We start from the raw sequence: 25,180 nt of genomic DNA on the forward strand, positions 1-25,180 counted from the left end.
ACAAAATTGGGTCATTTGTAGAGATGAACCTCAAGCCTGCCACACAGGGTGAAGTAAATAAAAAAGAGAAAAATATTTTATGGTAATAAATGTATGTGGAATCTAGAAAAATGGTACAGATGAGCCTAGTTCCAGGGCAGGGATAGAGCTGCAGATATAGAGAATGGACTTGTGAACACAGGGTCGGAGGGTGGGAGATTAGGTTTGACAGAAATACACTACTGTGTGTAAAATAGATAGTGGGCACCTGCTGTATAGCACAGAGAGCTCAACTCGGTGCTCTGTGATGACCTAGAAGGATGGGCTCGGGTGTGAGGTTCAAGAGGAAGAGTATATATATGGAGTTGGCTTAGTTGCTAAGTCGTGTCCTACTCTTGTGACCCCATGGACTGTAGCCTGCCAGGCTCCTCTGTCCATGGGATTCTCCAGGCAAGAATACTGGAGTGGGTTGCTATTTCTTTCTCCTGGGGATCTTTGTGACCCAGGGATTGAACCTGGGGCTCCTGCATTGCAGGCAGACTCTTTACTAACTGAGCTACAAGGGAAGACCAAGATTGGGAATATACATACCTATGTACATATATATATATGTACACACACACACACACACACACACACACACACTTTCCTGATTCACTTTACTGTACAGCAGAGACTAACACAAAATTGTAAAGCAACTATATTCTAATAATAAAAAATAGAAAAAAAGTCACTGCTCTATACATGTTGAAGAGCTTTCACAGGGAAATATTTAATTTGATTATATGCCTGGTGTTGTTTTTCCTATCACACAGAAGAGGAAATTGATACAGGGAGGTTGTGCCTCAGTGAGGTTGTTAAGAATCTGGTGGGGCAGCCAGGATTAAATTGAGTTATACTGCAACCTATGCAGAAAATCTGTCTCAGATCTCTTTTGTACTATTGTGTTCACTCCCCATTCAATTTTGACCAAAACTTTTATGGAAAGTATTGCTTGTAAGATGTCAGTGTGTTGGAATGCTCTTCTGTTTTGCATACAGTGTCCAAGCCTTCAAGAATTAAAGGTATTTTAAGTCAAGATTTGTGTAAACTCCTGGAACTATGCTGGGCAGTAACTTAAACTTACTCCTGGACATTAGTCTATGAATATTTAGTTATGTAGTATTTGTGGTTGGTTGTTTACATGATATAATGTTATAATATTAATACTTCATAAACATTGTTTTTCAGATGTGACCTTTTCTAGTTTTGTGAAGAGTTGCTATAGTGATGATCTAGATGTTTGCATTCTGCCCAATGCAGAGAACACTGGAATTGTGCCTCCAATAATGGCAGAGAGGACCAGTATGCTAAAGATCAAAGATAAAAACAAGTTCTACTTTCCTCCTTTACAAACCAGGTATGTTTTGGTATTTATAGTAAGCCATATTTATGAAGGATTTGGTAATTCTCCAAGTACCTGAATATGTTTTTTAAACAAGGATAAAATCATCAGTGAGATTAGAGATAATAAGCCTTTCTAGAAAGATACACTAGATTGATTAGCCCCAATTCTTTCCCCTCCTATATCCATGCCTTTGAGATATGATTTTTGCAATCTCTGTTACTAAACAGAGACTGTTTCTCACTCCCTTGAATCGGGGATATGCCCTGCTATGTCCTCTGGCAGACCCAAGAGGCAGAAGTAATGAATTGCAAGTTTTATTGGTATTAATTTTTTTATCTTTGTTAGAGATACTTCTCTGGGATGTTTTCAGAATCATTGGTAAAAACTGACCCTAATTCTTGAATCTTCTGTGGAGTACAGCATCGCCAGTCTTCAGAAGGAGGCTTGGGAGCCCTTATGCAGGGACTGGTGGGGATGGCTGCTGTCAGGAAACCCTAAAATGAATGATATGACTCATACTTACGCTCAGACCAGGCCTAACTACTACTGTTCATGAACAAATGATCCTAGAGTTGCATTAAAAAATCAATCCGAAAACTAGACAAGGGATTGTTTTTTCTCTTTGCCATGAGAGGAAGTGGGAAAGTCAGAAGGAGGGAGAATGGATTGCTTTATCTCTCCTGTAACACTGGGGAAACTTTAGTTGTAATAAAAGAATCAGGAAATCCCACCTTAATTAGAAAGCTTGTGTGTTTGGTCCAGCACCAGTCTCTTTTTGATACTCTTCCCTGAACCATTTTTAGAACCTCAACATTATTAGGTATACAATTTGTGTTATTCTGTCATTTTTTTTTCTATTGTCCAGTTCATGCCTTACCTGTGGGATGAAATAGTTATAAAGCTAAATGATACTAGTATTTGATTCTTTGTTCTATTAATACCTGACACATGGTATACATGCAATTAATTAATATTATTACTAATAGTACCTAAAAATATTAGCCCCAGAGGAAATTGCATTGATTCTCTATAATTCAGTGTCATAATTGCCAATAACTTGTTTATATACCCTGCTTGACTCTAAATTTTGGTCCCTATCTTTATCACCACTGTATTCCCCAATGTACGAGTATTAGGTTTTCAGTAGATATTTGTTGAATGTAAACATCTTTTTTTTCTACATTATATATAGTACAAGTACAATTGATATTTACAATGATAATCTTAAAATAACTGCAAGTCTCCAAAGTTCCGTAAAGCAATGATTACCTTATGTTTAGTAAATATTAGAAACAAATTTATTCTATCTTTCATTTTAGAAAACTAGTGATCTGTGTTAAGATTATATAACTTGATATCCAGAATATTTGGTTAATGTCTTTCTTCTTGACCAAATAACTGTGCAATATCTTTTCCTATCATTTTATTTCTTATCTATGTACACGTTATTAGTAATAAAATTTTGTTGAATTTATTTTTCACAGTGTCAGCACTATCAATGTATGTTTTCTTTTTGCCGCTTATCATGGAAATAAGACAGTTGCTTTCTATCAATATTCACAGGAAAGATTTAGAAACACTGGTCTGCTCTGAATCAGATTGTGAAAGCCCTGGAAAATATCTCTTTAAGGATCTGGATGGGAGAGCCCTGGGTCTGCCCCCACCGGTTTCTGTATTTCCTAAAACTGAAGCAGAATGGACTGGATCCTTCTTCAACACAGGTCAGTGAGTTCTATGTGAACTTGACAACTCTAGCTGGGGGAGCATGAACAGAACTGAGATGGTTTGGTTGTGTGGTCCAGGGGAACAAAATATACTGGAAAAGAACTGAGCTGTAGAGTTGGAGTCTGTGCCAATGAGCTGCCCAACTCACGTCTATTTCAGAAATGAAGTGAAGTGAAAGTCACTCAGTCATGTCCGACTTTTTGTGACCCCATGAACTACAGAGTCCATGAAGTTCTCCAGGCCAAAATACTGGAGAAGGGAGCCTTTCCCTTCTCCAGGGGATCTTCCCAGCCCAGGGATCGAACCTAGACCTCCCGCATTGCAGGTGGATTCTTTACCAGCTGAGCCACAAGGGAAGCCCAGGAATATCAGGTGCTTAATAGCTGTCACTTAATAGCTTAACAGCTATCACCACACCACTGCTTTGTCTTCCATGAGATTGCCTGTGGTCCGTGTCAAAGGTACGATTCCTGACACCCCACTGTGTACTGGTGAAAAGAACAGTCCTCTCACTAGCTTGCTCACCTGGGCCTGCAATATTTCACAATGTCCGCCTTGGAAGCCAGTCCTCTGGCTTCTGAATCCGTCTTTCTCTTCCATCAGAACTAAATGCTTTCATTCTGAAAGGGTGGTAGAGTAGATGGCATGTTTTCTTTTTTGCCTTCCCTTTCTCTGTCTTCTAATTATGCCTGGGGGACTTGATCAAATCCCTTCTTCTTGCTTTTACAACTGAAGCAGGCCCATTCAGCTATCAGTTTTGATTGCTGGACCCCTGGAGAGATCATCATCTTTCTACTTCCACAAACAATGTGACTTTGAGTTTACGTTTTTATTCAGGTGAAAACTACAGCAAATAAATCCAGAAAACTTCCCCAGATTTCTTCCCACTTCACTGGTTGATTCTTTTCAGACTTCTTTTCTAGGCTTCCTTTCTCTTTTGGGGCTTCCCTGGTTGCTCAGATGGTAAACGATTCATCTGCAATGCGGGACACCCAGGTTCGATTTCTGGGTGGGGAAGATCCCCTGGAGAAGGGAATGGCAACCCACTGCAGTATTCTTGCCTGGAGAATCCCATGGACAGAGGAGCCTCATCTGTGGGGTCGCAAAAAGTTGGACATGACTGAGCGACTAACACTTTCACTTTTGCTTTCTCTTTTGAAGTTCTGAATATTTCAAGACATCCTCAGACCTCTTCTTTTCCTATTAAGCCCCCAAGTCAAGAGGTGAAAGTACCATTTAATGTTGATGACCTCCAATTTATATCTCCATCCCAAACTCCTCCATGAACTGTGGTCTGTTATATCCAGCTGACATCTGGGAAGTAAAATTAGCGTGTCAGACTCATTTTCATTCATTCATTCATTCTCTCGATCGTGTCTGACCCTTTGTGACCCCATGAACGCAGCATGCCAGGCCTCCCTGTCCATCAGCAACTCCCAGAGTTCACTCAGACTCACGTCCATTGAGTCAGTGATGCCATCCAGCCATCTCATCCTCGGTCGTCCCCTGCTCCTCCTGCCCCCAATCCCTCCCAGCATCAGAGTCTTTTCCAGTGAGTCAACTCTTCACATGAGGTGGCCAAAGTACTGGAGTTTCAGCTTTAGCATCATTCCTTCCAAAGAAATCCCAGGGCTGATCTCCTTCAGAATGGACTGGATGGATCCCCTTGCAGTCCAAGGGACTCTCAAGAGTCTTCTCCAACACCACAGTTCAAAAGCATCAATTCTTCGGCGCTCAGGTTTCTTCACAGTCCAACTCTCACATGCATACATGACCACTGGAAAAACCATAGCCTTGACTAGACGGACCTCTGTTGGCAAAGTAACATCTGCTTTTCAACATGCTGTCTAAGTTGGTCATAACTTTTCTTCCAAGGAGTAAGCATCTTTTAATTTCATGGCTGCAGTCACTATCTGTAGTGATTTTGGAGTCCCCCAAAATAAAGTCTGACACTGTTTCCACTGTTTGCCCATCTATTTGCCAGGAAGTGATGGGACCAGATGCCATGATCTTCATTTTCTGAATGTTGAGCTTTAAGCCAACTTTTTCACTCTCCTCTTCCACTTTCATCAAGAGGCTTTTTAGTTCCTCTTCACTTTCTGCCATAAGGGTGGTGTCATCTGCATATCTGAGGTTATTGATATTTCTCCTGGCAATCTTGATTCCAGCTTGTGCTTCTTCCAGCCTAGGGTTTCTCATGATGTACTCTGCATAGAAGTTAAATAAGCAGGGTGACAATATACAGCCTTGACGTACTCCTTTTCCTATTTGGAACCAGTCTGTTGTTCCATGTCCAGTTCTAACTGTTGCCTCCTGACCTGCATACAGGTTTCTCAAGAGGCAGGTCAGGTGGTCTGGTATTCCCATCTCTTTCAGAATTTTCCACAGTTTATTGTGATCCACACAGTCAAAGGCTTTAGCATAGTCAATAAAGCAGAAATAGATGTTTTTCTGGAACTCTCTTGCTTTTTCGATGATCCAGTGGATGTTGGCAATTTGATCTCTGGTTTCTCTGCCTTTTCGAAAACCAGCTTGAACATCAGGGAGTTCACGGTTCATGTATTGCTGAAGCCTGGCTTGGAGAATTTTGAGCATTACTCTGCTAGCGTGTGAGATGAGTGCAATTGTGCGGTAGTTTGAGCATTCTTTTGCATTGCCTTTCTTTGGGATTGGAATGAAAACTGACCTTTTGCAGTCCTGTGGCCACTGCTGAGTTTTCCAAATTTGCTGGCATATTGAGTGCAGCACTTTCACAGTCTCTTTCAGGATTTGAAACAGCTCAACTGGAATTCCATCACCTCCACTAGCTTTGTTCGTAGTGATGCTTTCTAAGGCCCACTTGACTTCACATTCCAAGATGTCTGGCTCTAGGTGAGTGATCACACCATCGTGATTATCTGGGTCGTGAAGATCTTTTTTGTATAGTTCTTCTGTGTATTCTTGGCACCTCTTCTTAATATCTTCTGCTTCTGTTAGGTCCATACCATTTTTGTCCTTTATCAAGCCCATCTTTGCATGAAATGTTCCCTTGGTATCTCTAATTTTCTTGAAGAGATCTCTAGTCTTTCCCAGTCTCTTGTTTTCCTCTATGTCTTTGCATTGATCGTTGAGGAAGGCTTTCTTATCTCTCCTTGCTATTCTTTTGAACTCTGCATTCAGATATTTATATCTTTCCTTTTCTCCTTTGCTTTTCACTTCTCTTCTTTTCACAGGTATTTGCAAGGCCTCCCCAGACAGCCGTTTTGTTTTTTTGCATTTCTTTTCCATGGGGATGGTCTTGATCCCTGTCTCCTGTACAGTGTCACAAACCTCCATCCATAATTCATCAGGCACTCTATCTATCAGATCTAGTCCCATAAATCTATTTCTCACTTCCACTGTATAATCATAAGGGATTTGATTTAGGTCATACCTGAATGGTCTAGTGGTTTTCCCTACTTTCTTCAATTTAAGTCTGAATTTCGCAATAAGGAGTTCATGATCTGAGCCACAGTCAGCTCCTGGTCTTGTTTTTGTTGACTGTATAGAGCTTCTCCATCTTTGGCTGCAAAGAATATAATCAATCTGATTTCGGTGTTGACCATCTGGTGATGTCCATGTGTAGAGTCTTCTCTTGTGTTGTTGGAAGAGGGTGTTTGCTATGACCAGTGCGTTTTCTTGGCAAAACTCTATTAGTCTTTGCCCTGCTTCATTCTGCATTCCAAGGCCAAATTTGCCTGTTACTCCAGGTGTTTCTTGACTTCCTACTTTTGCATTCCAGTCCCCTATAATGAAAAGGATATCTTTTTTAGGAGTTAGTTCTAAAAGGTCCTATAGGTCTTCATAGAACCGTTGAGCTTCAGCTTCTTCAGCATTACCTGTTGGGGCATAGACTTGGATTACTTTGATATTGAATGGTTTGCCTTGGAAACGAACAGAGATCATTCTGTCATTTTTGAGACTGCATCCAAGTACTGCATTTTGGACTTTTTTGTTATCCATGATGGCTACTCCATTTCTTCTAAGGGATTCCTGCCCCCAGTAGTAGATATGATGGTCATCTGAGTTAAATTCACCCATTCCAGTCCATTTTAGTTCACTGATTCCTAGAATGTCAACGTTCACTCTTGCCATCTCTTGTTTGACCACTTCCAATTTGCCTTGATTCATGGACCTGACATTCCAGGTTCCTATGCAATATTGCTCTTTACTGCATCGAGTCTTGCTTCTATCACCAGTCACATCCACAGCTGGGTATTGTTTTTGCTTTGGCTCCATCCCTTCATTCTTTCTGGAGTTATTTCTCCACTGATCTCCAGTAGCATATTGGGCACCTACTGACCTGGGGAGTTCCTCTTTCAGTATCCTATCATTTTGCCTTTTCATACCCTCATGAGGTTCTCAAGGCAGACTCAACATGGCCCTAAATGGAATTCTTGAACTCTGTCCCCATCCACAGCTTGTTTCTTGTCTAGTTGACCCTACCTCAATCATTAATACCATAATTCTTTCAATAAATCCTTAGGTGGTTGCCTACCTTGTGGGGTTGAAAAGCTGTGTATTTTATTTTTTCACTCCTCTGTCTTGGTTGTGAAACATGATTCAGTGGTGATACTCCAATAGGTATTATTACATGTTGCTTACCATCAGTGTGTGGACAAGTTTGAGCATGTGTGTGAGTGGCTGAAGGTATATTGGAGGTGTGTAGGATGGACTGCCTTAAACACCTGATGTTTTAAAGCTTTATAACATTTTAAATGAAGATGCTATATGTTCCAACTGCAGGATTCCTATAATAGTATCTGCTGTGTACCATGCTACAAGTACAATCTGCATCTTGCCATGACGGAGACAGCACACAGTAAATGGTGCCTTCTGGGTATTAACAGGATTGGAGTGTTTTTCTGTGACTTCCAAAATAGGAATAGATCCCTTCTTCTCTAATTCAAGTCCCTTTTCATTTTTTAAACCATTCTTTTTTGCTACTTTCCAATTTTTGTCCACAATCTGGTGGAGGATAGAGGGACAAATTTAATTTTAAGAGAGTAAAAATGTATTTTGTATTTTTCCTCTTCACGACAAGAATCTGTGATCATCTATAAAACAGTGGAAACAGTCCAAAAAGATGAAAATGGAGGCTGCTGGAACCAGCTCTTCTATTTATTCAAATCACATTGAGCTAAACACACCCTTTTGACGTTTTTCCATTTTATTAACAAACACTTTGGAGTCCATTGCCTTTGAGGTTTATTTTAATTTGAAAAATACAGATTTTATTTGCACATAGAAGTTCACGTGAAAAATTCAGACAGATATCCACGGGTCCCGACATATTGTCTTATGCTCTGGTGTTGGGAACAAAAATTATCCATGTGGATCAGCTGTGAGCAATACTGTGCCAGTGGGTTTTGCTATCTGTGTAATGCAGGGTGTGTAGCCAGGGGAAAAGTGAGCTGTTAATTTTGTCTTGTACTTATCTGTAAGTTTGCATGTGCAGCCAGTGTTGAAACACACATGGCAACAGAGTGTAAGACAGTTAATCCCAAGCAGGAGAGCCTCTAAAAACCATTTGCATTTTATTCTGGAAAGAAGTTCTTTTGAACATGGAGGCATTTGATCATTTGAAAATCTAAAATTATTTATAAAAACAGAGGATTGAAATGAATAACTTCTTTAGGTAGAAATAGACAGGTCCTAGAACTTTTCACCCTGGCTTCTGTCTCATTTCCTGTCTTTCCCAGTATACAGACCTCTCAGCCTAATTCGTACATATGGGCTACTGATGTTATTAGGAGTGGGCTGAAAGAAGTTAGAGATTTGGTTCCAAGGGTATTTTACAGTTTCTCAGCCATGATGTAGAAAGTAGAAAGGAATGGTAGCTAGCATTCCTTGATAACCTTTTGCATGCAAAGTGCTGAAGTTGCCATTTTCATTTATTCAGCAAATGCGTTTGAGCATCTGTAGTCTACCATGCCATTCTAAGGATGGCAACTGCAGTTGTGAGTAAGATAACATTCCTGATTTCATCAAACTTATGTTCCAGTGGATATATATCTATATACCTCTGCTTTTTTATACATCTGTATCTATAAACAAATAAATAAAAATATTCCAATAGTGATGAGAGGTATGAAGAAAATAAAACAGAATTTGGGGCTAGAGAGGTAGTTTCAGGTGTGTGTGTGGCATGTGTTGTGTTTGTGTAAGGGAGCTGCTATTAGAGTTACGATTCCAGTGAGGCCTGAATGAGGAGCAAGGAATCACTGCTTTGAGCAGAGGGAGGAGCTTTCCAGGGAGAAGGACCAGCCAGAGCAGGGGCTTTGAGAACAGAATGGGCCTGTCCCATATATATATATATATATATATATATATATATGGCAGATCTCTCTGGAAAGATCATGCAAGCTGCTATGGAGTGAATGGATCATGGTGGGAGCGAGGCTGGGAGCAGGTGGTGCAGTTAGAAAGCTGGAGGTTAGGGCTCCACAGATGCAGGACTCCGTGGCTGGTCCACCATCCTGTGCTGCCCACAGACTGTGTGGGTCCACAGTGAGGTGATGACAGAAATGTCACAGGTAGACAGAGCTGCTTGACAGTAGTTGTACGTCTGTTGGATCTAATGAGCAAAAATTAGATCTTTCATTGTGTATTCTAATTTGTCTGATAATTTACATTATATTTTAATGTATTGGTTCCCAATAGACTGGACATTTGGAAAGAAACAAAACCCACCCCGTTCTTCTTGCTCTTGTCCTCCTTGTCCTCCTACCTCCTATTTAGGAGGTAAAGTTGACGTGCTTAGCATAGTGGCTCTTGAAGTTGGCTTAAAGTCAGAATCATCCAGGACAGTAAACATTCATTTGAATGTGGGAAGATTTTGAATTGATAGGTATCTGAAGCCCCATCAAGCCTTTATGTTTAACACACACATGCACGTAAACACACAAAAACACACATTTATACACATCTACACACACATGTGTGCACACGCACAGAAACCCTCCCCAGGTAATTCTGCTGTGCTAAGGTCTGAGAATCACTACTGTAGAGTTGTATACCCCCTTTGAAGTAAATAGACAGGATGTCAAGAAGACAATATTTTTAATTTAAAAAGCAGGCAGTTTCAGTTTCTCATGAAGAATCAAGAATTAGCTTTCTGTGCCAAATACCAGCAGACATAAACATACTTGCTTATTTACACACTGGATATACTTCTGAAAGGAAAAAGACCGTTATCTAAGAAGACAGAGAAGTATTTGCAGTCTAAATTAAGTCTTTGTGTAATAAGAATATACTCAATCTTTTAAAAAAATTATATTATTTTTCCTATATTGAAGTGAGTTAAATGACCTCATTGTTGTATCACTTTCACAATATATCATTGGATAAAAATGGGTTCAATGCTAAGTTTATTTTTTAAACTCTATATTGAATCATTATATTAAAAGTCTAAATTCATGATAAGCTTTTCCCACACTTTCCTTGACATCATTCCCAGCAAAGTACTGTGATCTGAACAGGAATTCGGACCAAATCCACCAGGTGAGAGTTTCCCATTCTTTACCAGGAAAGGGTAAGAAACATTTTTCAAATCGTGTTACTTCTTGGACACTTCTTGAGAAAGAAAGTTATAAACCATTGTGGAGACCTTAAAAGTGACTAGCCTCAAATCAAAAATAAAAGATGAGGTTGATAAAAAAGAAAATAAAGCTGGCATTTGACTGTCAGCTCATAGAGTGATGAAGTGGTTTCTAACTGAATAATGGGGAAACTCAAGTTTCAGTGTGGAGACGTGTGCTCAGCTGCCTAACAGCCAGAGAGCAGCCAGCATTTTTTCACCTCTTTGTGGCTAGATCTTGAAACATATCTTTTCTTTAAGCTTTCCAGGCTTCTCTTTTTTTCCCATTTGTCCTGGGAATGACAGCAAGATGGTATTATAAAATGGGAGAAGGAGAGGGAGGGAGAAAATGAGAGGACAGAACGGAGAGAGGAAACGGTTGTTAGAAAATTTGTCTGCCAGTATCTGTGCTTGTCGAGGTCTTTTTCTTCTAGCTAGAGGGGGAAATACCATTCTCTTTTCCCAAGCAATTATAGGCCCCAAAGATTGAAACTTGGTATATAGCTCTTTAATCTCAGCAGATATTTATGGTTAAACATTAGACTTTTAGGATTCCAGATGTCAGGGTATTAAAATATAAAGGCACAGTGGAGTCTCAGAAAATATTAGAATCTTTGGGATATGTGATGGCAGGGATTTTTATCCTGAGCAGAGGAGGATGAAGCTTCCAGGGACACTTTGTAAGATCCAAAAAACCCCTTTCTTCCACCTTACTCTCTCCTTCCTCCATGACTTGTCTGGGGCAATGAATGGCATCACAAGATTTGATTGCATTTTGACATAATCCACACTGTGAATCAGAAGGATTTTCCTGTGTGATTTGTAAAGGGTGAAGTATTGTAGAGAGGCATTATGATCTGTGGAAACAATTTCCCTTTCCTTTCTTCAATCTAAACATCTTATTCCTGTGATTCTCTTGTACCTCAGCCCTACCATTAATAACTAATACTTGTTGAGTATGTTTCTGACTCTCCGCTAAGAGTTTTGGATGAATGATCTCATTATTAGGGTAGAATGGACAGGATCTACCTTAAGAAATATTTTTGTCCACTCCATTTTTTCCATGTGGAAGCTGATGTAGAGACATAGGCAACTTGTCTAAGTCTTATGACTACTTAATAGAAGATTCATGGCTGAACCCATGTCTTTAACACTATATAGTACTGTACATAGTACCCTCCTTCGATGTTTTCTTGATTCTTCCTCTAGATTGTCCTGGGTAAGCTCTCTGATTTCTGTCAACTTTTCTCACACACAAAGCTCTGTCTATGCAGAACAAAGCAAACTGAAACTGTGTAGTTATTCCAGCAATTATCCAGCCCAACTAACAATAATAATAGTTACCATTTATCTCGCATATTCCATGTGCCACACATTATGCTAAATGGCTTATAAACATACCCGTTTATCCCTACAACAGCCTTAACATGTAAGTATTATTATCCCTTTCAGCACTGGAAGGAATAGGGGTTTAGAAAAGTTAACTAATTTTTCATGGTCCCGCAGCTAGAATGTGTAGAACCAAGATTTATATCTGTATGTGTCTGACTCCAAAGTCTGGGCTCGTAAACATTTCTAGATAATTGTCATCGTGTGGTCTGAATCATCTGGTGGTACGCTGTACAAAGATATATTTAACCGGATAATTCACATATTTCTACTTTACATGGTAGGAAATAGATGTTTAGATTTTTAAAAATAACTGTCAATTACTATAACATTTTGGAAAGACAATGTAATAGCAACCATACAGAAACCATATATATATATATATATATATATATATAGAGAGAGAGAGAGAGAGAGAGAGAGCCATTTTCCGTGAACAGACTAAGTGGATTCTGTCACATCCAAGAAAAGCACTTTGCCAGCATTAACTACTGGATGGTGTGTGACAGAAATAGCCTTGTATGGAGAAAAAGCTTTGGTCATGAGACCCAAAGGATATTATTGTAATTTTGCTGTAGCTTTTCCTTTTCCTCCAATTAATTAATGTAGAGCTTTTTTCCAACTTAGACTAATGTTTACTGAGTACTCAGTGGTAACAAAGCACTGTGTACTGTTGGAGTAGCCTAGAAGGGACATCAAGGTAGACAAGAATGGAAGTCATATATGAAAGACAGAAATCAAGAGTTGTGTTTAGAAGCAACAGACACAGGGCTTCCTGTGTGTTGCAGTGTAACAGCTCCCTTGTGGGATGCTTTCTGCTCCCACACACAGTTGGGACTCCATCTCTTTATGTCTTTGCTTCCTCTAACACCCAATTCCATCACAGTTTATCTCATGCACTATGGTCATCAATTTACAAGCCTGCCTGTTCTCTCCAGACTGAGTACCTTGAAGGCAAACATCTTTGAAATTTTAGTACAGTCTTTGGAACATAATAGGTGTCCAGCAAATGTTTGCTGAGTAAAGGAATAAATGAATACATAGGTGACTAAATGAGTGGAAAATTCAAGAGTTGAAGTTTGCCAGGCAACTGTTTTGCAAAATACGTTTTGTAAATTTAATCAATGTATGCTTTTTAAAAATTAATTTATTGGTTATAATTGGAGGCTAATTACTTTACAATATTGTGGTGGTTTTTGCCATGTATGATTTGTTTTTGTATTTTTAAAGAGTGCTTCCCATTCACTTATCTCAGGAGACTGTGAAAATGTGATGCTTCGCCAGGTAAATGTTGAAACCTCTGACCATTCCCATTTTGAGATTCATCATGTGCATTAAAATATTAAAGGTTCTGATAAGTCTTGAAATTAAAAAAAAAATACTGCTTAACTTTGTGTTATCCATTATTTATCAAACTTTTGGGATACAGACTACGTTTTTACACTACACATGAGTACTTCTTGAAATTCAGTTCAGTTCAATCACTCAGTCGTGTCTGACTCTTTGCGACCCCATGGACTGCAGCACACCAGGCCTCCCTGTCCATCACCAACTCCCGGAGTTTACTCAAACTCATGTCCATTGAGTCAGTGATGCCATCCAACCATCGCATCCTCTGTTGTCCCCTTCTCCTCCCGCCTTCAATCTTTCCCAGCATCAGGGTCTTTTTCAACAAGTTAGCTCTTCACATGAGGTGGCCAAAGTATTGGAGTTTCAGCTTCAACATCAGTCCTTCCAATGAATATTCAGGACTGATTTCCTATAGGATGGACTGGTTGGATCTCATTGCAGTCCAAGGGACTTTCAAGAGTCTTCTCCAACACCATAGTTCAAAAGCATCATTTCTTTGGTGCTCAGCCTTCTTTATAGTCCAACTCTCACACCCATACATGACTACTGGAAAAACCATAGCTTTGACTAGATGAAACTTTGTTGGCAAAGTAATGTCTCTGCTTTTTAATAAGCTGTCTACATTGGTTATAACTTTTCTTCCAAGCAGCAAGCGTCTTTTAATTTCATAGCTTCCATCACCATCTGCTAAGTCACTTCAGTCGTGTCTGACTCTGTGCGACCCCGTAGACGGCAGCCCACCAGGCTCCCCCATCCCTGGGATTCTCCAGGCAAGAACACTGGAGTGGGTTGCCATTTCCTTCTCCAATGTATGAAAATGAAGTCGCTCAGTCGTGCCCAACTCTTAGCGACCCCATGGACTGCAGCCTACCAGGCTCCTCCATCCATGGGATTTTCCAGGCAAGAGTACTGGAGTGGGGTGCCATTGCCTTCTCCGGCAGTGATTTTGAGCCCCCCAAAATAAAATCTGTCACTGTTTCCACTGTTTCCCCATCTATTTGCCGTGAAGTGATGGGACCAGATGCCATGATCTTAGTTTCCTGAATGTTGAGTTTTAAGCCAACTTTTTCACTCTCCTCTTTCACTTTCCTCAAGAGGCTCCATAGTTCTTCTTCACTTTCTGCCACAAGGGTGGTGTCACCTGCATATCTGAGGTTATTGATATTTCTCCCGGCAGTGATTCTAACTTGATTCTAGCTTGTGCTTCATCCTGTCCAGCATTTCTCCTTGAAATCAGTGTATGTCAGAATGCATTTTGAGGAATATTATCTCATATTAATCCATTTGCCTGCAGAAATAACATGCCAGTTGAAAAGAAATGATAAGATTACAGTATTTTGTATTTTGATGGTTTCTGGAAGGTCAATCAGTTCTACTTCCTACTTCCCATTCAATGCAAAGATGGCCTCTATTGGTAGCTTTCTCAGAAAGTGGGAATTCATTCTCTTACAAGACTGCCAACTATATTCTGATTAATTTTAGTTGTTAGGGTTTTCCTGCTATGATTACTACCCACCGATCTAGTTTGCTTTCTGGTAACAGAGTATAAGTAGTTCTTTCCATATTGCAGCTTTTTATATATTCAAAGGCAGTTAAACAGTGATCTTATAATAAACAAATATACCTCTTTCAAGCAAAGAGATTCTAAATTTTTCTGTTAGTCAACATATGACAGACTTTTTCAGAATTTTGCTTTCTAAACTGGCTTGTTTTGATGTTCCTTAACTTGTTGATGATTTTTCAAAATGTAGAAACCAGGACTCACCATTGCCTATCCAGAATAGCATTGTCCAATAGAAATAATAATGAAAATGGCAAGAGTAATTTAAAATTTCTAGGGTCCAGGTTAAAATAAAAAAAGGAAAAAGAAACAGATGAAATTTAATAATATATTTTATTTAATCCAATAAATTCAAGGTATTATTTAGAGGTATAATCAGTGTAAAATTATAGACATATTTGCACTTCTTTTTTCATACTGTCTGTGAGATTTCACATGCATTTTGCAGTTATAACACATCTCGATTCAGAAACTACATTTTCATCAGGAATATTTAATCTGTATCTAGATTTCATAAACTTCACAACTCAAAAATAGGTGCATGTACAAGTTGTTCCAAATATACCTAAACATTTTCATAACTAAATTATCAGTTTTACACTTTTAAATTATATTTAATTAAAATTATATTATTAATTATATTATTATATTAATTATATTGATAATTATATTAATTATATTATTATTAATTATATTAAAATTTAGTTCTTCACTTGCACTAGTCATATTACAAGGGCTAAATGTATGTAGATGAGTATTTCTTCCTTTGTTCTGGAGGGACAAGTATTAAAGAAAATTGGTATTTTAAACCTTTGTGCTAGACTTTGTCTATGTTAAATTTCATTTTTGTAAGTCATTTTTATCAGATACTTCTGATGTTTCATCAGATACATCTTTGGACTCTCGGATTAGAAACTAACCACAGAATTAGAGACCACCTAATTGGTTCTAAGCATGTAGCTCAAATCAGTAGAAGAGATAAACTTGTCTTATTGGGATAATCTGTCATTAGCAGAACTTACTGTATAAATATCCAGTCTTCTAAACAAATCATCAAGGTTTTCTGAGAGTGGGAATTTTACCTCTCAGAATTTACTATTTCCCAATCCTTTATTTAGCAATCTATTCACATTTCTGTAGAAGGAAATGGCAACCCACTCTAGTATTCTCGCCTGGGAAAACCCATGGACACAGGAGCCTGGTGGGCTATAGTCCATGGGGTCGCAAGAGCTGGACATGACTTAGCGACTAAACCACCACCACCACCATTCACGTTTCTATGCTCTGTCATGGGCTTCCTTGATGGTTCAGAGGTAAACAATCAACCTGCCAATGCAAGAGATGTGGGTTTGATCCCAGGGTTGGGAAAATCCCCTGAAGAAGAAAAAGGAAGCCCAATCTAGTGTTGTTGCCTGGGAAATCCTATGGACAGAGCAGCCTGCTGGGCTACGGTACATAGGGTCACAAGGAGTCAGACTCGATTTAGCGACTAAACAATGCTCTGTTATATGAGAAGCAGTAACATCAGTGTTCCACAAGAGGGGCTGTTTTTTAGTGTAACTAAGTGAAATTTCTTGTTTTTGCCATGTTAAGATACTGGCTCTCTCCTTTCTCTTTTTCATTTTCTTGTCTTTTCTTTATTTCACCCTTCCTCCCCTGCTCTCTGCCTTGGATTATTTCTGCCTTGGATTATATCTCTGCCAGGAATTCATGGAATAGTAAACTGTGGTCTTATTCTTAAAATTTTAATAATGGAGGAATCCTTCAGTACTGCTTTTATTCCTTTGGTACAAAAATTTTTGAAAGCTTTAGAGGGCAGAAGCTCAGAGTTTAGCTGATTTTATGCCTAAGACAGATGTTGTTAGTGATTTTGATTATTTCGTGTGTGTGTGTGTGCATTTTAATGAAAGGAAATACTTCCAATAGGCTGTCCCACCAAAAAATAAAGCAATTTTGCCTTATCAATGGGTACTAAATAAGTTTGTGACTGAGGCCTTCTGATATCAATATTATGAATCTGAAATATTCTTTGATTTAGTTTAAGTTTTTTCTCCATGTATTTGCACACTTGCTAGATGTAAAATCAATGCTGTTTTGTGACAATCAGTAATTAAAATACAGTAATTAAAATATCCTAGAAACAGATATATGGATGGAACAAAATTTTTTAAAAGGTCAAAAATAGATACCAAATGCATTTAAGAACTTAGTTTACAACTAAGATGACATTTTAAATCATGGGAAAACGGAAGCTATTGATGTTGAGGCATTTGGTTAATCAGTCAGGGAAAAAAAATTAGGAATTCACATCTTTCCCTTTATAAAAATTAATTTCATATGGATTCAAGGTGAAAAAATATATGGAATAACCAGGAAATATTGGTAAGGTTATATATATTCTTAGTTATAGAGATTTTCCTTAGCATGAAATAAAAATCTAGTACACATATGTAAATGCTTAATAAATGTGTCTTGTATGAATTTAAAAGTTCTGCAAAGGATATTAAAAACTACACTTAAAAATTAGAAAAAAATTACAACTCATATAGAAAAGGGCTAATCTTAATATAGAAAAATATTCTTACTAATACTTAAGAAAAAACTATTCAAAATATATTCAAATAATTTTGAACTTCATTTTACAGATAAATAAATACAAATGCCAAAAAACATACAGAAAGCCACACAAAACACAGAAAATGGAGAAAGATGAGTTTTTTCTTAATCAGAGCATAGGTTAGGAAGTTTTACATGAGTTGAGCTGCCTGGACTGTGTCCACTTGCTAGATGGGCAACTCCAAGAAAGCTCTAGTTTCTCTGAGCCTCAGTTTCCTCATTTAGGAAGTAGAAACATTAATAGTGTATACCTACATGATTGGACTTCTCTAGTGGCTCAGTGGTAAAGAATCTGCCTGCAATGCAGGAGACCCAGGAGATGCATGTTCGACCCCTGGGTTGGGAAGATCCCCAGGAGGAGGGCACGGCAACCCACTCCAGTATTCTTGTCTGGAGAATTCCATGGACAGAGGAACTGGTGGGCTACAGTCCATAGGGTCGCAAAGAGTTGGACACGACTGAAGCAACCGAGCACACACTCAGTGAGATGGTTATTTTAAGGATTACAAGAGAGCAACTCAACAAAAGTATCCACCACTACTACTAAGACAGTGATGACCATTGCCACTGTATTTACTATTAATATGTTTATTTTCACAGTCATATTGGCAACTAAAGGTGTATACTTTGACTTCCAGAACTCCATTTTTAGGAAATTATCCTAAAATTTTTTGTGAAATGAATAAAAAAGACAGTAAAACACATACAATGAAAAAGAAAAGACTCTCTGTCTTTACCCTCAGCAATCCTGATCTTCAGTGCTGCCCCTTAGAGGGAAGTTGCCATTTTTAAAAATCATGTATATGTATTACTTATTATTTTAATAAGAATAATGACAGTAAAACTCATTTATATAACAAATGGGAATCCTGAAATATGAGTTGGTTATTATGTAAAGCATGTCAGGAAAAGGGACACAGAAGAAAAGAAATTTTCCTAGACCTAGAAGCCAATCTCTCTACTACAGAATTACGGACTCCCTGTAGGACCCAATTCCAATTTGCTTAACTCCCTCACAGGAAAAATATTAATGAAATTGAATATAAGTTCCTGAAAGTAATTGCCATGGAGAAAGGGAGATGAAGCTGATTTTTTTTTTTTTTTCCTGTAGCTGTGAATAATCTCTTCCCTTTTGGGTGATGTTGGTGAGATGCAACTTTCCTTAGGTACAGCCCATGAGGACCCATCCCTACATCTAGGCCATATTCTATCTTCTTGTTTGAGCACTTTAGAGGCAAAGGAGTAGATCCTGGAGTTATAAAACTCACAATGCCTATAAGCTACTCAGCTGCTCACCTGGCTTGGGATGGACACTAACTAAGTACTAGTGACCACTGGTTTGTTTGTCCCATTTATCCTGCCTCTGACTGGGCTGCTGACTTGAACATTTGAGCATCCATCTTAACTGGTTCTTTTACCAGTTTTCCACTGCCGTGAGAGATTATATAAATGTAGTGGAGTAGGTGAAAGTCGCTCAGTCATGTCCAACTCTTTGCAACCTCATGGACTGTAGCCCTCCAGGCTCCCTGGTCCATGGGTTTCTCCATGAAAGATACTGAAGTAGGTTGCTGTTCCCTTTTTCAGGGGATCTTCCTGACCCAGGAATCAAACCCCGGGTCTGCTGCATTGCAGGCAGGTTCTTTACTGTCTGAGCCACCAGGGAAGCCCACTAAATGTAGTGGCTTAAAAGAACACCCATGATTGTCTCATGGTTTTACAAGTCAGAAGTCTGGATACTTGGCTGCTTTCTCTGCTTAGAGCCTCTCAAGGCTGAAATTTAGCTGCTGACAGGACTGCATTTCTTTCTTGAGTCTTTCTAGATGAGTCCACTTCCAATCTGACTCAGGTTCTTGGCCCGATTCAGTTCTATGCGATTATAAGACAAAGATTTCTATTCCCTTTCTGGTTGTAGGCTGGGAAGGGGGTAGGTGGGGCTCCTGCTTAAAGTTTAGGGCTAATCACTCTCCCTGACTGTGACCCACTTCACCTGCAAAGCCAGCATCGGTGGCTTGTGTCTGTCTCATGCTTTGAATTTCTCTTGCCTTCTCTTCTGCAGCATCTCTCTGATTCTAGCCAGCGAAAGTTCTTTGCTTTTAAGAATTTATAGGGCTCAGTTGAGCCCACACAGAGAAATTTCCCATTTCAAGATCCACAAACTTAATCACACAACCAAAGTCCTTTTGCCATATTCACATGTTCAAGAAGAGGGCATGGACATGTTTGGGAGGTTTTTATTTAGCTTGCCATAGTTCTTTGCAAAGCCATAGTTGTTGTTTTAGAGGTGGAAGAGCAAGAGCTAGTAAGCTGGAATACTGATACTACCTCTGAAAGATTTCTTTTTTCTCAGAAGAGAAGGAAGACCTGGCTTATCTGATTTCAGAGGTATTGTAGAAATATGGAAGACTCCATATCCTCTCTCCAGAAAGAACATCAGGTTTTGATGGAAAAAGTTATCAGTATAACTGTAATAATTTGATATGATTATGTAACATTATGATTCTTAAGCTTATTTTTGTTTCACCTTTGTTAAAATTTGAAACAAAAAATATTTTACAGACATACCTCAGAGATACTGCAGCTTTGGTTCTGGATTGCCCAATAAAGTGAATATCACAAAAAGCAGATCATATAAATGTTTTGGTTTCCCAGTACATATAAGAGCTATGCTTACATTATTGCTGTCATCTCTTAAATGTACAATAACATTTATCTAAAAAAAAAAGCAATAATACAAATCCCTTCATTAAAAAATACTTATTGCTAAAAAATGCTGAATGTCTTCTGAACCTTCAGTGATTTGCCATCTTTTTGCTGGTAGAAGGACTGAACTATTGTGATAATTATCCATATATGACACAGAGACACAAAGTGAGCAAATGCTGTTGGGAAAATGGAGCTGACAGACCTCCTTCATGCAGGACTGCCATACAGCTTCAATTTGTAAAAATCTCAGTATTTGCAGAGTGTAACAAAATGAGGTGTGCTTGTGTCTTGATATGCATTTGAATATGTATTTTTAAACATTAATTTTATTAAAGTTGCTTTACAATATTCTGTTAGTTTCTACTGTACAAGAAAGTAAATCAGCTATATGTATACATATATCCCCTCCTTTTTGGATTTCCTCCTCATTTAGGTCACCACGGAGCATTGAGTAGAGTTCCCTGTGCTAATACAGTAGGTTCTCAATAGTTATCTATTTCATACATAGTGTATATATCTCTATATATGTCCATCCCAGTCTCCCAGCTCATCACCTCCTTTCCCCCTTGGTAACCATACATTTGTTACATGTGTTTTAACTATGACTTTATTATAAACTGTCGTTGATTGATCCTTTTGAACTGTGGTATTGGAGAAGACTCTTGAGAGTCCCTTGGACTGCAAGGAGATCAAACCAGTCAATCCTGAAGGAAATCACTCCTGAATATTCATTGGAAGGATTAATGCTGAAGCTGAAACTCCAGTACTTTGGCCACCTGATGCGAAGAACTGACTCATGGAAAAGACCCTGCTGCTGGGAAGAGTGAAGGCAGGAGGAGAAGGAGACAACAGAGGATAACATGGTTGGATGGCATCACCGACTCAATGGACATGAGTCTGAGCAAGCCCTGGGAGTTGGTGATGGACAGGGAAGTCTGGCGTGCTGCAGTCCATGGGGGTCGCAAAGAGTTGGAAACGACTGAGCAACTGAACTGAACTGTCGTTGATATATTTACTTACCATGATACCACTTCGAAATACAGCCTCAGTCACCAAATTACCCCTGAGTTAAGGGAACAGAATGTAGGCATTAGGAACTCCTGAATGTCCAGTGCTTGGTGATGCTTGGTGACACAAATGTAAACTTCTGTAGTAAGGGAAAACAGCTAGTTTTCCCTTGCTCTCTCAGACACATCGATAGCCCACCCAAATAGCTGAGTATGAACCTGCAAAAGCTTAGATGAGGGAGCGCTGCATTTTGCAGCAATTAATTTTGCAGAGGAAGCAGTCTGTTTAAAGATGCCTGCAGCACTCACTAAAATGGGGGCTGTTTTTCAAGGCCACCAGAGCTGCAGTAGGCTCAGGCTGGTTCATCAACAAAAAATGCTAGAATATGGCCTCCTGGGTTTTGCAAAAGGAGGGACTGGAGGGGCAATGAATTATGCTCACCTGCTAGAGCTGGGTGAAGTCTGTAATTGTTTAGCCCCCTAGCACTCCCCTGCAAGGGTTAAAATGACAGCGATATTAGTTGGCGATGGCTAAAATTGTTGGTTTGAAGCTCTCGGCAATACGCAGACTGTTATTTACCGGACTTGGTCGATTTACTTCTTAATGCAATAATGACCTGTGAAATGAAACGTGAGCTAGACAATTGTTCCTCATTGTTTCCAGTAAAACAGCCCTTCATACCCCATTAAACCACCATTAATTCCATATGAAAGAGAGTCACGCACAAGTGCAGGATGGTCTCTCTCGGACATTCCTGCTCCTGTGCTCCAGTTTTATTTTTCTTCTTTTACTTCATATTTCCCCTTTTCTTCCTCTTTCCCTCCATTTCTCCAGATGGAATATGGACATCTTGGAGTCCATGGTGGGAAATTCTTCCAAAGGATACTCTGAGTTACATCTCCTAAAAGAACAGGGGCAAGGTTTCAGTTGCCAAATCTCCACCTGGCTCTGTGTTTGCCTTGGACATGAAAATAGTTACAGAAACAGAAGAGTTTTGAAAAACAAGGAGCAGTTGTTTAGTCTTGTTTAAAAAAAGATCCAGATGCCTATTCCAGAGGGATAGGTGTTCATCTTCCCACACTGGTTGCCAAGGAACTGCCTCCAGGTAAGCCAGCCATGTGGATGGCTGATACACTTTCTCTGGCCTCAGGAGGGGTCCTTCCCACATCAGGGACACACAGGAGACACAGGAAGCCCCTCTCTGTTCCAGGAACCTGAATAGTTTTGAGCTGCTTTCCCTTATCTTAGGACCAATTCTAACTCCCCTATAACAAAGGCCCCAGCCTGGAAGCACTAAGCCACGTGGCATGATAGCCACTTTTGGAGCATTTCTTCTCCCTGACTCTTTTGTCCTTATACTGGCACCTGTCTTAATTTTTTTCACTGACACTATGGAATGTTTTGCTATTCATTTTGCATTTTACTGAAACCAAGCAAGGCCCCTCTGTGTCTCTCATTTATTGTTTGTAGGAAAAAGACTGTAGTCTCCTAGACTTTTCTGGAGTTCCAAAGAACAGACTCAAGCAGTTACTAATTAGGGAAATGAGGGAATGCAGAAACAGAGGAAAAACAGTCAAGAAACAATCAGTTCAGTTAAGTTCAGTTCATTCGCTCAGTCGTGTCTGACTCTTTGCAACCCCATGAATTGCAGCACGCCAGGCCTCCCTGTCCACCACCAACTCCCGAAGTTTACTCAAACTCATGTCCGTCGAGTCGGTGATGCCATCCAACCATCTCATCCTCTGTTGTCCCCTTCTCCTCCTCCCCCAATCCCTCCCAGCATCAGAGTCTTTTCCAATGAGTCAACTCTTTGCATGAGGTGGCCAAAGTATTGGAATTTCAGCTTTAGCATCAGTCCTTCCAATGAACACCCAGGACTGATCTCCATTAGGATGGACTGGTTGGATCTCCTGGCAGTTCAAGGGACTCTCAAGAGTCTTCTCCAACACCACAGTTCAAAAGCATCAGTTCTTCAGCGCTCAGCTTTCTTCACAGTCCAACTCTCACATCCATACATGACTACTTGGAAAAACCATAGCCTTGACTAGATGGACCTTAGTTGGCAAAGTAATGTCTCTGATTTTCAATATGCTATCTAGGTTGGTCATAACTTTCCTTCCAAGGAGTAAGCGTCTTTTAATTTCATGGCTGCAATCACCATCTGCAGTGATTTTGGAGCCCCCCAAAATAAAGTCTGACACTATTTCCCCATCTATTTGGCATGAAGTGATGGGACCGGATGCCATGATCTTTGTTTTCTGAATGTTGAGCTTTAAGCCAACTTTTTCACTCTCCTCTTTCACTTTCATCAACAGGCTTTTTAGTTCCTCTTTACTTTCTACCATAAGGGTGCTATCATCTGCATATCTGAGGTTATTGATATTTCTCCCAGCAATCTTGATTCTAGCTTGTGCTTCTTCCAGCCCAGTGTTTCTCATGATGTACTCTGCATATAAGTTAAATAAGCAGGATGACAATATACAGCCTTGACGTACTCCTTTTCCTATTTGGAACTAGTCTGTTGTTCCATGTCCAGTTCTAACTGTTGCTTCCTGACTTGCATATAGGTTTCTCAAGAGGCAGGTCAGGTGGTCTGATGTTCCCATCTCTTTCAGAATTTTCCACAGCTTATTGTGATCCACACAGTCAAAGGCTTTGGCATAGTCAATAAAGCAGAAATAGATGTTTTTCTGGAACTCTCTTGCTTTTTCCATGATGCAGCAGATGTTGGCAATTTGATCTCTGGTTCCTCTGCCTTTTCTAAAACCAGCTTGAGCATCTGGAAGTTCACAGTTCATGTATTGCTGAAGCCTGGCTTAGAGTATTTTGTGCATTTCTTTACCAGCATATGAGATGAGTACAGTTGTACGATAGTTTGAGCTTTCTTTGGCATTACCTTTCTTTGGGATTGGAATGGAAACTGACCTTTCCAGTCCTGTGGCCACTGCTGAGTTTTCCAAATTTGCTGGCATATTGAGTGCAGCACTTTCACAGCATCATCTTTCAGGATTTGAAGTAGCTCAGCTGGAATGCCATCACCTCCACTAGCTTTGTTCGTAGTGATGCTTTCTAAGGCCCACTTGACTTCACATTCCAGGATGGGAGAAGTGTAGACTACCCCAAAATATGCCTTAATGGCATATTGATTATTTCAAATTAAAATTTATTCAAGTAACAGTTGATACTAGAGGGACACTCTGACCCTCCTCTTGGTCTCTTTTAAAGGAGAAAATAAATCTCTCATGCGAAAGTTGGTTTTCTTTCACCTGGGGGTAGAAGGGACACCATTATCACTAGGGACAGGGAATTTGGGGCCAAGAAGCTTGTATAAATAAACCTTGTTACTTCTTTCCTAATTTATTACCCAAGCTTTAGTTCAATTTCTTAGTAATTGAACATCCAAACCTAAGTTCCTTTGTTCTGTCAATTCCCCCCAAAGGTATTGTTTTCATGTCTAAAAAGTATAAAAATGTCTGCTTTGGCCACTTCTTAGGCCCTATTTCTATGAGACCTCTGTGCTCATAGATTAAATTATGTTTCTTTTCAACTGTTAATATGACTTGTATCAATTTTTTTTATTAGTCTGGCTAAAAGAATTCAAGAGAAGTCGAGGGAAATTTCCCCATCCCCAACAGAGTCCATCAGATACGAGATATATATATTTCAATCTGGAAAGTCCAAATTTGACAATTAAGGTATTTTGTTTCCCCCTTCTCCTCTTGAGAGGAAGGGAAAAAATGGGGAAAGATATTTGAATCACCTAAATCACTCTTGATCACATGCACACACTCAAAACAAATTCAAAATAACATCAATCAATTTTTTATATATCTTTCTACTTTTCAGTTCTGATTTTGGAGGTATG

General features: G+C 39.3%; 1 protein-coding gene across 1 annotated transcript in view; it reads left to right on the forward strand.

Moving 5' to 3' along the window:
- The window catches only part of PKHD1 (PKHD1 ciliary IPT domain containing fibrocystin/polyductin), a 452,170-nt gene that overhangs the window by 333,304 nt on the left and 93,686 nt on the right, over positions 1–25,180 (forward strand). Inside the window, exons 58-59 of the mRNA XM_040249475.1 lie at positions 1,210–1,378; positions 2,930–3,087. Of these exons, the coding sequence (XP_040105409.1) occupies positions 1,210–1,378; positions 2,930–3,087 (327 nt within the window). The remainder of the gene's footprint in view (positions 1–1,209; positions 1,379–2,929; positions 3,088–25,180) is intronic.

Source organism: Oryx dammah, unplaced genomic scaffold (assembly GCF_014754425.2).
Source record: "Oryx dammah isolate SB20612 unplaced genomic scaffold, SCBI_Odam_1.1 HiC_scaffold_11, whole genome shotgun sequence".
NCBI lineage: Eukaryota > Metazoa > Chordata > Mammalia > Artiodactyla > Bovidae > Oryx > Oryx dammah.